Below are 12,085 nucleotides of genomic sequence, written 5' to 3'. Positions count from 1 at the left end.
TAGGGAGGTGGGTATGCAGTTAAGGATTAATTCAGCAGGCTAGGGTTTTCAAATGCTGGGCATTTCAAAACAGGGTTGGCCCTTGACCAGCTTTTGGGAAATAACCTCTAAACATACCTGGAATATTTTGCCTGATAAGAGTGTCTCTGTTTACCTGGAACAAGGAGGTGGAGGCATACAGAAAGTGACTGCTACTGGGTACAGGGCTTTTTTGAAAATGTTCTGAACTTGATGATGGTGATGGTTGCACAACACTTTGAATATTGGATTCAAATTGAACTGTACACCTTAAATGGGTGAACCGTATGTGAATATAGCTCAGTATCACAATATTGCTGTTACTAACCAAAAAGAACCATGAAATCCTGCACGTGACAGAAAATCCAGTAGGCACGGCGGTCATACCCTCCATGCTCCTCCTCTCACCTTCATGACATCACTGGGGTTCTGGCACGTCCAATCTCTTTGAACACAGCCACCCCTGCCCCCTCCACAGTTCAGTATCACAGCCCACGATCCCCTCTACGAGTGGAGGGCTGTGGCTTTTTACCTGGGTTTGCTTGATCAGCTGATGGAGCTCTGTGAGCAGTTCTGCAATTCGGGAATCAGCAGACACGAGGGCCATGGTATACAGGGACGCCTGCGGGGAGGGGAGGAAAAAAGAACTTATTAGTGGCTGTTGTGGGTTTAACCATTCTTCTGGTTAGGACGCTGCAGTCCTAACCTCTGGTACTTGTGAATGTGACCTTATATAGAAACAGCGTCTTTGCAGATGTAATTAAGATGCATGTTAAGATGAGATCATACTGGAAAAGGGTGGCCTTAATCTAACATGAGGGCTTCCCTGGTGGTTCATGCAGCTTCCCAGGTGACGCAGAAGTAAAGAATCTGCCTGCCAAGGCAGGAGACATAAGAGACGTGGGTTCAGTCCCTGTGTCAGGAAGATCCCCTGGAGTAAGAAATGGCAACATGCTCCAATTTCCTTCTACGGACAGAGAAGCCTAGTGGGCTACAGTCTATGGGGTCTCAAAGAGTCAGACATGACTGTGTACCCACACACACACACATAATCAAATATGTCTTGTGTCCATGCAAGAGAAGAAACAAGAGACACACAGAGAGAATGCCAGGTGGAGAGACAGACATATATACAGGGAAGACAGCCATCTGACAGAGACAGAGACTGGAGTTAGGCAGCTGCAAGCTAAGGAGTGCCAACGATTGCTGGCAACCACTAGAAACTGGGAGAGAGACAGGGAACATATTCCCCTTCTGAGCCCCCAAGAAGGACCCTACCCTTGATTCTGCAACTAACAGAACTGCTTGAGTTTGGAATTCTAGCCTTCAGATCTGTGAAAGAATACATTTCTTTTGTTTGTAGTCACCTAGTCTATGGTCATTTGTTTACAGCAGCCTTAGGAAGCTAATACAGTGGCAAGCGGTCCTGGAATTCTTCCCCAGTCCAATGATGCTTGGATTCGGTGTGATCAAACAAGTCAGGAGTACTTAGTAAGTACCTTCCAAAAGCAGCACGCTGTAGCCCCAGCTCTTGTAAAGCATTCTGGTTTACCCTCCTCCCGCCTTTTTTTTTCTTTTAACTTTGCTTCCCTGATAGCTCAGTTGGTAAAGAATCCACCTGCATTGCAGGAGACCCTGGTTCGATTCCTGGGTCAGGAAGATCCGCTGGAGAAGGGATAGGCTACCCACTCCAGTATTCTTGGGCTTCCCTTGTGGTTTAACTGGTAAAGAATCCGCCTGCAATGCAGGAGACCTGGGTTTGATCCCTGGATTGGGAAGATCCTCTGGAGAAGAGAAAGGCTACCCACTCCAGTGTTCTGATGTGGAGAATTCCATGGACTGTATAGTGCATGGGGTCGCAAAGAGTCAGACACAACTGAGTGACTTTCACTTTGCCCTTTTTTTAAATCTGTAATTGAAGACTCAAATAAGATCTTATACGAAGACACTTTCCAAGTCATAAAGCACTGTTACTTTTTTTTTTTACTGTAGAGGGAAGAGAAATTAACTACTAAAAGTTTCTGATTTAAGGTAAGATAAATGTATTCTGATGAAAATAAAATGTATCAGTAGATAATCAGGATAAAAGACAATAATAGGCGATTTTATTTTATTATTTTTTTTTTAATAGGTGATTTTAAAAGTAAGCTACTGTTTTGCCAAGATACAACCTAAATGTCCATCAACAGATAAATGGATAAAGAAGATGTGGTGCATATACACAATGGAATACTACTCAGCCATAAAAAAGAATGAAATAATACCATTTGCAGCAACATGGATGTAACTGAAGACTATCATACTAAGTGAAATCAGTCAGAAAAAGAAAGACAAATACCATATGATATCACTAATATATGGAATTTAAAATATGATTCAAATGAAATCTATCTATGAAACAGAAACAGAATCATGGACACAAAGAACAGACTGGTAGTTGCCAAGGGGAAGAGGACTGGAGAAGAGATGGAGTGGGCAGTTGAGGTTAGTGGATATAAGTTTTTATACATAGAATGGATGAATAACAAGGTCATACTGTATAGCACAGAGAGCTATATTCAATATCCTATGATTAAACCATAATGGAAAAGAATATTTAAAAAAAAAAAATTCAGGAATTCCCTAGTGGTCCAGTGGTTGGGACTCTGCACTCTCACTGATGAGAGCCTTAATTCAATCCCTGGTCAGGGGGACTACAAAATCCCACAAGTCGTATGGTACAGCCAGAAAGTAAAAATAAATTTTAAAATGATTTTAAAAATTAAGGGAAAAATGTGTGTGTGTGTGTGTGTGTCTATATATATACATATATAAAACACTGAATCACTCTGTTTTACAGCAGTAGGCAACACAACATCAACTATACCTCAATAAAAAAAATTTTTTTAAGTAAGCTTTTGTAACTAGGTAAAAATGGACACATGCTTAAAGAGAAAAGGAGATGGGAAGAAAAAAGGAAAATTTTTTAGGATGTTGAAATTTTACATGATCCCCCTACCTTCTGGGAAAGGTGGTTCAATTAATACATCTCCATATCCACAAAGATCAGCTTCACACTGAATCTCCCCCATCCCTCCTAGTAGTAAACTGAATTCCTTATATGTAAATCTTCATATCTTCTTAAAATTTCTGCTTTTGTTTATTTAAAAAGTAATATAAAAACCAGGAATACAGGAGAACTGCCTCAAGTTGATCAAGGGCATCTATGAAAACCCATAGATAACATCATACTTACTGGTGAAAGACTTAAAACTTTCCCCGCTAAGATCAGCAACAAGTCAACACTGTTCTGGAGGTTCTAGTTAGGGCAATAGAATGAAATAAAAGGACCAAGATTGGAAAGAAAAAAGTAAAACTATCTCCACCTGCAGAAAACATGGCCTTGTACACAGAAAACCCTGGATACTTGTTTATGTACGGCTGAGTCCCTTTGTTGTTCATTTGAAACTATTACAACATTGTTAATCAGCTATGCTATTAATACTGATATTTCTTGGGCTCCAAAATCACTGCAGATGGTGGCTGCAGCCATGAAATCAAAAGATGCTTGCTCCTGGAAGAAAAGCTATGACAAACCTAGGCAGCATATTAAAAAGCAAAGACATTACTTTACAGGCAAAGGTCTGTCTAGTCAAAGCCATAGTTTTTCCAGTAGCCATGTATGGATGTGAGAGTTGGACCATAAAGAAAGCTGAGCGCTGAAGAATTGAAACTTTTGAACTGCAGTGTTGGAGAAGACTCTTGAGAGTCCCTTGGACAGCAAGGAGATCCAACCAGTCCATCCTAAAGGAAATCACTCCTGAATATTCATTGAAAGGACTGATGTTGAAGCTGAAACTCCAATACTTTGGCCACCTGATGTGAAGAACTGACTCATTTGAAAAGATCCTGATTCTGGGAAAGACTGAAAGCAGGAGAAGAGGAAGACAGAGGATGAGAGGTTGGATGGCATTACCGACTCAATGGACATGAGTTTGAGCAAGCTCCAGGAGCTGGTGATAGACAGGGAAGCCGGGTGTGCTGCAGTCCATGAGGTCACAAAGAGTTGGACATGACTGAGCGACTGAACGGATTGAAATGTACATTTTAAATACATGTCCATCTCCATCTCTGCCAGCTCTCACCAAACACTAATTTACCTTCTGTCTCTAGGTATTTACCTATTCTGCACTTTATTTTCTTTTATTGTTCAATAATATTCCATGTTTGCATACACTACATTTTGTATATCAGCTCATCAACTGATGGACATTTTGGGTTGTGTTCACTTTTTGGCTGCTATAAATACTTGCAGACATGTTTTCATTTTCTGGGCATGTACCAAGGAGTGCAACTGCTGGGTCATATGGTAACTCTATGTTGAAGCTTTGGAGAACTGCTGGACTGTTTCCAATGTGGATGTGCCATCTATCTCCATCAGCAACATAGGAGGGTTCTGCTATCTCTGGTATCTGCATCAACATGTGATATTATCTACCTTTTTGATTACAGCCATCTGAGTGGGTATGAAATGCTAACCAGTGGTTTTGCTTTGCATTTCCTTGATGGCTAGTGATGTTGAACATCTTTTCAGGTGTTCAAATGCCATTTTTGTATCTTCTTGGGAGAACTGCCTTTTGCCCGTTTTTATTGGTTTTATAAAAGTGATTACTGAATCATGTCCTTTAAAGCACATGTTCTCAATTTTTATGAAGTCCAACTTAGCTGCGACACACCTTTTTTTCCTCACACGTGCAGTGCTATTTTTACCACTGCTGCTGCTGCTAAGTCGCTTCAATCGTGTCGGACTCTATGCGACCCCATAGACGGAAGCCCACCAGGCTCCCCCGTCCCTGGGATTCTCCAGGCAAGAACACTGGAGTGGGTTGCCATTTCCTTCTCCAATGCAGCAAAGTGAAAAGTGAAAGGGAAGTCGCTCAGTCGTGTCCGACTCTTAGCGACCCCATGGACTGCAGCCCACCAGGCTCCTCCATTCATGGGATTTTACCACTGCAGGCCTTATATAATGCATTTCAATACAAATAACATGTCCCTTAAGAAAAAAAAAAGTCTAGTTGCACTAATTAGAACCATATGAAATCAGGAATCTAGAGTTTAAGAGATTCAAAGTGAATAAATTTGAGGATGAATAGCATAAAGGTCATCGGCTTAGCAAAGAGGAAGGAGCAAAGAGCCCCCACTGAACCACAACCAAGGTGAGGGTGTGGACCAAGGATGAATCCCGTGGGAAGATCCTGGGAAAGACCAGATCAGCATGGAAAAATGTTGCTCTCTCCTGCCACATAAAGCAGAATCCTGGTTGGAACCACCTGCCTTCTACATGCCTACCCTGTGCATATTAAAACAGGGGGAAGCACCCCAAATGGACAGGTGGGTTTTACTTTATACAAACATTGACAGCAAGCACTCCCATTCTGCTACTAGAAAAAGCAGTTACCTTTTCTGATAATTTGGACACTTCAAACCTCTTCTCTCCTCAGTACCTTTGCTCCTGCCCTCACACCTGACTTTGGGTCTCCTTTACTTATGTCCAAGGTTCCTACTTTGCTCAGATGACAAGCCAGAGACCATGAGGTCTCTGGAAACGATCCCACCATCAAAACCATGACCTCGTGCAGCAGAGCTCCATTCCGCCTTCCCCTCAAGACAGAAGACTGTCCTTTCACTTACCAAAGACTAAAATCTCCTTCATCTGTGCTCTGAACCCCATCTCTTCTTGCACCACTTGACATGTTTTTCCTATGCTTTACAAGCAAACAAGCACACTTTGGGGCAGGGACCCATCTTAAAAATAAGAGCTTCTTAACCGCATGCTCACCTCACGGACCCACCCATCCCTGGTTCCACTTCAAAATTAAAGTTGTCCAAGCATGTGCCTCTCTACTTCTTCACCCCTATTTCACTTTTCAACCCACTTTCAGCTAGCTTCATCCTCACCAGCCCAGCGAAAATGTTCTCAAGAAAAGTGAATCACTTCCTACAGGCCAAAGCATTGGATCCTTTCCTGCTTTATCCGACCTGAGGTGTCAGCATGCAGGCACAGGTGTCCCTTCCCTCCTCCACCTCCAGCTTCAGGGCCTCCCTGCTGTGTGGGGTGCCTACACCTCATCTCAGCTCCTCCTCAGTCTACTGGGCTGATCTCCCTACTGAACATTCTCTAAATGCTGGCGCTGGGCTTCCCTGGTGGCTCAGGGGTAAAGAATCTGCCTGCTAACGCAGGAGACATAGGTTCGATCCCTGATCTGGGAAGGTTCCACAGGCCATGGAGCCACAACTGTGCAACTAACTCTGTGAGCCACAACTGCTGAGCCACGTACCGCGTGAAGCCTGCGTGTCCTAGAGCCTGGGCTCTGCAAAGACAGAAGCCTGCACACCTCAACTACAGAGCAGCCTCCGCTCACTGCAACTAGAGAGAAGTCCGCACGGCAACGAAGACCCAGCACAGCCAAATATATAAAACAGTAGAATCATAAATGCTGGCGCTCCTCAGGGCTCAAGCCGGGCTGCTGTCCCCTCTCACTCCTACGTAACCTCCTCCCCCGGCCCTGTCTGTGCAATGATATCTCTAAATCTTAATCTCCCTCAAAGCAGGAAAGTTTACGTGAGAGGGTGACGGATAATACCACATGCCACAGAAAAGGACTGTCTCCAGAATCGAATTGGGTGTTACTGATGACCTTGGGAGGGGGGAAACACTGTCAAGGGGAGGGGCCAGGCAGGAGGGTGTGGTAGCAATGAAGACAGCAATTCCTGGCTAGCAGGGCTGTGACCCAGAGACGGGGGTAGAGGCTTGGGGGGAGGCAAGTAGACAGAGGGATTACAGGTGGAGGAAATGGAAGCATGTTGGCTGAGGGGCAGGAGCACACCGAGAACAAGTCCCAGGATAAGAGAACAGGCTTGCGTGTGAAGGGACAGGAGGGTGAAGGAAGGAAGGAAGCCCTGAGGCCTATCTAGTGCCATCACCTGCTGACATTCCGTCCAATGTGTCTTATCTATAGACTATCAAACACAGATGCCCTGTCCCATCCCACCCTGCCCTCCAAAGAGCCTGAAAGGCACATTCTTTCCCTCTTTTTCATTTTACGTATTTGTTTTTGACTGTGCTGGGTCTTCCCTGCTGTGCGGCCTCTTCTCTAGCTGTGGTGAGCAGGGGCTACTCTCTCGTTGTGGAGCACGGGATCTAGGGCACATGGGCTTCAGTAATTGCAGTTCCTGGGGTCTAGAGCACAGGCTCAGTAGTTCTGGCAAATGGGCTTAGTTGCTCTGAAGCATGTGGGATCTTCCTGGATCAGAGATCGAACCCATGTTTCCTGTGTCTCCTGTATTGGCAGGCGGATTCTTTACCACTGAGCCACCAGGGAAGACCTACCCTTTAAGCCTTCTTTGTCAGGGTACATTTTCCTCAACAACCAGCTCAAGACTGGTTTTGTCTGACTAACCCTAAAGAAGCCTAACTTAACTCTTATTTGACTTTTCCTGGAACCTATCTAGACCTACGGGCTTTCCTAGTGGCTCAGAAGATAAAGAATCTGCCTGCAATGCAGGAGACCTGGGTTCAGTCCTGGGTTGAGAGGATCCCCTGGAGGAGAGCATGGCAAGGATACTCCAGTATCCTTGGAGTATCCTTGCCTGGAGAATTCCAGGGACAGAGGAGCCTGGAGGGCTACATTCCACAGGGTCGCAAAGAGGTGGGCATGACTGAGTGACTAACACTTTCACCTAGATCTATAACAGCTTTTCAGCCAGTAGATGTAGGTAGATCTTTTCTTCTCCACACAGCCTAGAAAGCTCCACAGGCAATAATCATCATCCCTACTGTCTTCAACAAGCCCCTTTCATCAATAATCCCACTGATAAACAGTGTCAGGAAATCGCCCACTCCTTGAAGCAAACACTGTTGTTTCTTGGGTATTTCTCCACAAAGATCCCACGCATGTTTAAGAAAAAAAAAAAAGTGCTGTCTCATAAAACCTTTTGCAATGAGTAGATGCAGAAACAGACACACGAAACTGCGGTTGAAACTGTCAGCAAACTTAAGTGAAAAAGTTGACCCACCTGGTCTGGAGGAGTAGGTCAAATACCAAGCTAGGGAGGGCCTCATCCTGCAACCAGAAGGCGGTGGCGGGAAAGGAGGGCCCCAAATTTGACGAGAGGCCAGTCTTAAGGCAGAGGAAGCCCCTACACCAACTGTCAGGACGCACTCACACACAAAAAAACGCTGACTTGTGACTTTTTAAATGCTCTCATCTCACTTCCTTTCTATTTGATGTGAAGTAATTCTGAAATGTAGATAAGGCAGTGCCAGGAAAAGATAGGGAACTGTATCATTAAGTTCAGCAAAGCAGTCAAAGGCACAAGCAACAGAAAATGCTGACACATCCCAAGCACGGGGGAGTGATCACGGCCGCCATCATTTAAGGGGCCCTCCCCTGCTTGAACTCTGCCCCTTAGGTAGCACTGGGAGAAGTACCTGGGAGAAGTACCTCATTTTACAACAAACTACTGCTATCTCTGGGCTTCCCAGGTGGCTCAGTGGTAAAGAATCCACCTGCCAATGCAGAAGACACACGAGATGTGGTTTGATCCCTGGGTCAGGAAGATCCCCTGGAGGAAGAAATGGTAACCCGCTCCAGGCAAATGCCTGGAGAATGCCATGGCCAGAGGCGCCTGGTGGGCAACAGTCCATAGGGTCACAAAGAGTCAGACACAACTCTGTGCCTGAGCAAGCACACACTGCTATCTCCAGATCCAGTCAGCTGTGAACCTGAATTTCCCCAGAAAATACCCTCTCAGTAAAGGTTCCTGTAGCTCTCCACTCTGAAAACACTAAGCTTGCTGTTGCAAAACAAGTGGGAACGCAGACTTGGAACCATAGCTAAACCAAAAAGCCAAGGAGCTCCCAGCTGGGAGGAAACTGAATGTTCAGCCCAAACTGCCTGTTATCCAAGTTCAAGGGTCCCAGTTGATCTCAGCATTAGTCTCAAACCAAGAAGCGGTTACGTAATCCCCATAAGGTTTCAGAATTCTTATGAATCTTGAGGCAAGGCCCAGTAACCCTAAACCTTTTGGGTCCTAGAACCCTCTTCTTTCCACTGACTTTCTACTTCTACCCACAAGGGGAACCACTGTTTTGCTGTGTTCTACTACAGACCAGTTATGCCTTTTCCAGAACTTCACAAAAATATAACCATGCCATCCATATACTTTAGTGTCTGGTTTCTTTTACTTAATGTGTTTTGAGATTCATCTGTGTTGCTGTGTGTATTAGGAGTTTGTTCCTTTCTATAGCTGAGTTGCATCAATTGTATGAACAAACCAGTTTATTTAACCTGTTTTCTCTGAATAGCGTCTATGTCCATTTTGGGCCATTATGAATAAAACTGCTAAGAGCAGTCACATGTGAATCTTTTTGAAGAAACCTGTTCCTTTTTCCTAAGTAAACAGTTAAGTCTTGTAATAGTACTCTAATTTCCCTTTGGGAAACCATCCTTTATCTTGGCTCCAAGGCTGGGTACACCACTTGGGTCCACAGAAGTATTACAGTCTTCCTGTCCAGCACAACTGGTTCTGGAAGAGATATGTGACTCAAATCTGGCCAACATCATTTTCAAATCTCTTGCTGAAGCGATCTACAAAAAAAAAAAAAGGCTTCTTTCTGTTGGCTAAGAAAGTAGCACAGAAGCCTGGAACTGATGGAGATTTTTGTCTGCCTGAGGGAGAAATCAACATGGAGGAAAGCAGAGCTGAAAAGACACAGAAAATACTGGTGACATAACCAAGGCTTCTGGATACAGCCATACCTGAAGCTGGTACACCTGGGACTCTTTAGTTAGAGTCAACAGATACTCCTTTTCTGCTTAGGCTAGTTTGGGCTACCTTTTTGTTACCTGCAACTGAGAAGTTTGACTAAAAAGAGGTAATTCATAGGGACCAAGGCTGCGAGGAAAAGCACATAGTAACTGCTAAACAAACAGCCTAAAACTGCTGTCTGACCCTCTCATACAAATGAAAACAGTCTATACTTAAACCACTCTAAAAATAATCACATAGGACTTAGGACAATAAAAGCTTTGTCACGAGTCAAAGGGAAGCAAGGCATCCAAGACTACATTCAGATCCCATACCGTCAATTTAGCCACATCAGTAAGAATCTACATTAGTTTGTTTTGTTAGAAAATATTTATTCATTCATTCATTTAGCTGCATCGAGTCTTAGCTGCAGCATCTTCGCTGCATCACGTGGGACCCATGGGCTCTCTGGTTGTGGCTGTGGGCTCAGTAGTTGTGGTGCTTGGGCCTAATTGCCCCACTCCACGTTGGTTCATAGTTCCCTGACCAGGGATCAGACACTGAGTCCCCTGCATTGCAAGGCAGATTCTTAACCACTGGACCACCGGGGAAGTTCCTCAATTAGCTTCCTTTTTTAAATTAAGAAGACCTGATGATTTCCACCTATCCCACCCTGCTGCTGCTGCTACTGTTGCTAAGTCACTTCAGTCGTGTCCGACTCTGTGTGACCGGAGATGGCAGCCCACCTGGTTCCCCGTCCCTGGGATTCTCCAGGCAAGAACACTGGAGTGGGTTGCCATTTCCTTCTCCAATGCATGAAACTGAAAAGTCAAAGTGAAGTCGCTCAGTCGTGTCCAACTCTTAGCGACCCCATGGACTGCAGCCTACCAGGCTCCTCCATCCATGGGATTTGCCAGGCAAGAGTACTGGAGTGGGTTGCCATTGCCTTCTCCACCCCCTACCCAATACCTACCAGGCTTTGGTACTGAAGCTTACACAGGTGACTCTCATTTACGCCTACATCAATGCTACAAGCCCACCTTCTTTACAGCTGGGGAAACTTTAGTTCAGTTGGGTGAAGTTATGCTAGGTAACTCAGGAAATACAAGTAGTCGAGCTGCCACTGCAAGCCTGCAAACTATAAAATCTATACTCTTCCAAGTTTTGTCACACTTCAGCACATTCCATAGCAAAAAGAGATCAACTGCATCAAATACTGCTACAGGTCTGACAACTAGACATGACTGGTGGCTTTGACAAGAGGCTATTTCAGTGGAAGGGTGGGGGTCCAGGCCCGACTGGAGTGGGTTTGGAGGGGAAAAAGTGCTAGTGAGTACAGACCGAAATTTTGGCAGCAAACAAGGGCAGAGAAACGAGGCGCCAAGAGAAATATGAATGAAGAATGAGGTTGTTCGGTTAAGATGGGCATATCGTGAGCAAATAACAAATGTTACCAAGGTTCGGGGCCCATCCTCTGCCCTTGTCTTCTAGCACCTGGCCTGGGTACCCCACGTCCCCGGGCCACTGTGCCAAGCTCCACGTGCGGCGGCTTCCCACCCGCGCAAGGCGGGCGGGCGCACGCTCAGACGGTACAGACAGTCCACACTAGCCCTCCTTCCCGGCGCCCCGCCTTTCTCCGCCAAGGCGCATGCGCGCCGCCCCTCAAGAGCCGCCTCAGCGAGGCCGGGGCATGGGGACCACCAGTCCTCCACTCCCGCCATCCTCCTGGAGGGCGTGTGCAGCCGAAGGGGGGTGTCCCAGACCGCGACCCATACCTACCTACAGAGCCTCGGGTGGAACAAGCACTTCGCGCTGGAAACTGCAACGGCGGGAGCAGGCGCGCGGCCCCTCGAATGCTGTTCAGAGTCTGCAGATGACAACGCCCTTTACGTTCGAGATTCGCGGCAGGATGAGCCCCACACAGTCTTTTTCCCTTTTATGAGCTTAGTCGCAGCGCGGAGGACCCCTCCACGCATGCGCCGTCATCCTCTGTGACGTGCCGCGCTGCCCTTTGGGAAATGTAGTTTTCACTTTGACACCCTGCTCCCGGCTTTTCGGCCGAAGCTTATTTTATAAAACCAGGGTCTTTATGTGTTTTCTGTATTCTCTCCCATTCCCCAAAGCTTCTATAAAACAATAATACTTTTTTTTTTAAGCGAGAAGATGATTGATTGAAGGGAGACCAGTGGGCGTATGAGAATTCTCTGGACTTCTGCCTCAATTTTTCTGGAAACGTAAAACTGCTAGAAAAATAAAGCTTATTTTTTAATTTTAAAAA

General features: G+C 45.5%; 1 protein-coding gene across 3 annotated transcripts in view; it reads right to left on the bottom strand.

The window, feature by feature from the left end:
• SGF29 (SAGA complex associated factor 29) overlaps positions 1-11,747 on the bottom strand; it is a 30,109-nt gene extending 18,362 nt beyond the window's left edge. Inside the window, exons 1-2 of one of the 3 annotated variants that reach the window (XM_055562746.1) lie at positions 11,587-11,747; positions 551-640 (exon numbers count right to left, since the gene is read on the bottom strand). In XM_055562746.1, coding sequence (XP_055418721.1) covers positions 551-625 — 75 coding nt within the window. In that variant the 5' untranslated portion in view covers positions 626-640; positions 11,587-11,747. Of the gene's footprint in view, positions 1-550; positions 641-11,261; positions 11,400-11,586 lie in introns of those variants that run through there. The other 2 variants (XM_055562749.1, XM_055562747.1) reach the window with 2 other exon arrangements.
• Positions 11,748-12,085: the final 338 nt, after the last annotated feature.

This window comes from Bubalus kerabau, chromosome 23 (genome assembly GCF_029407905.1).
Source record: "Bubalus kerabau isolate K-KA32 ecotype Philippines breed swamp buffalo chromosome 23, PCC_UOA_SB_1v2, whole genome shotgun sequence".
Taxonomy (NCBI): domain Eukaryota; kingdom Metazoa; phylum Chordata; class Mammalia; order Artiodactyla; family Bovidae; genus Bubalus; species Bubalus kerabau.
Note: the sequence above shows the minus strand (reverse complement) of the source record. Positions and strands in the feature narration are given on the sequence as shown.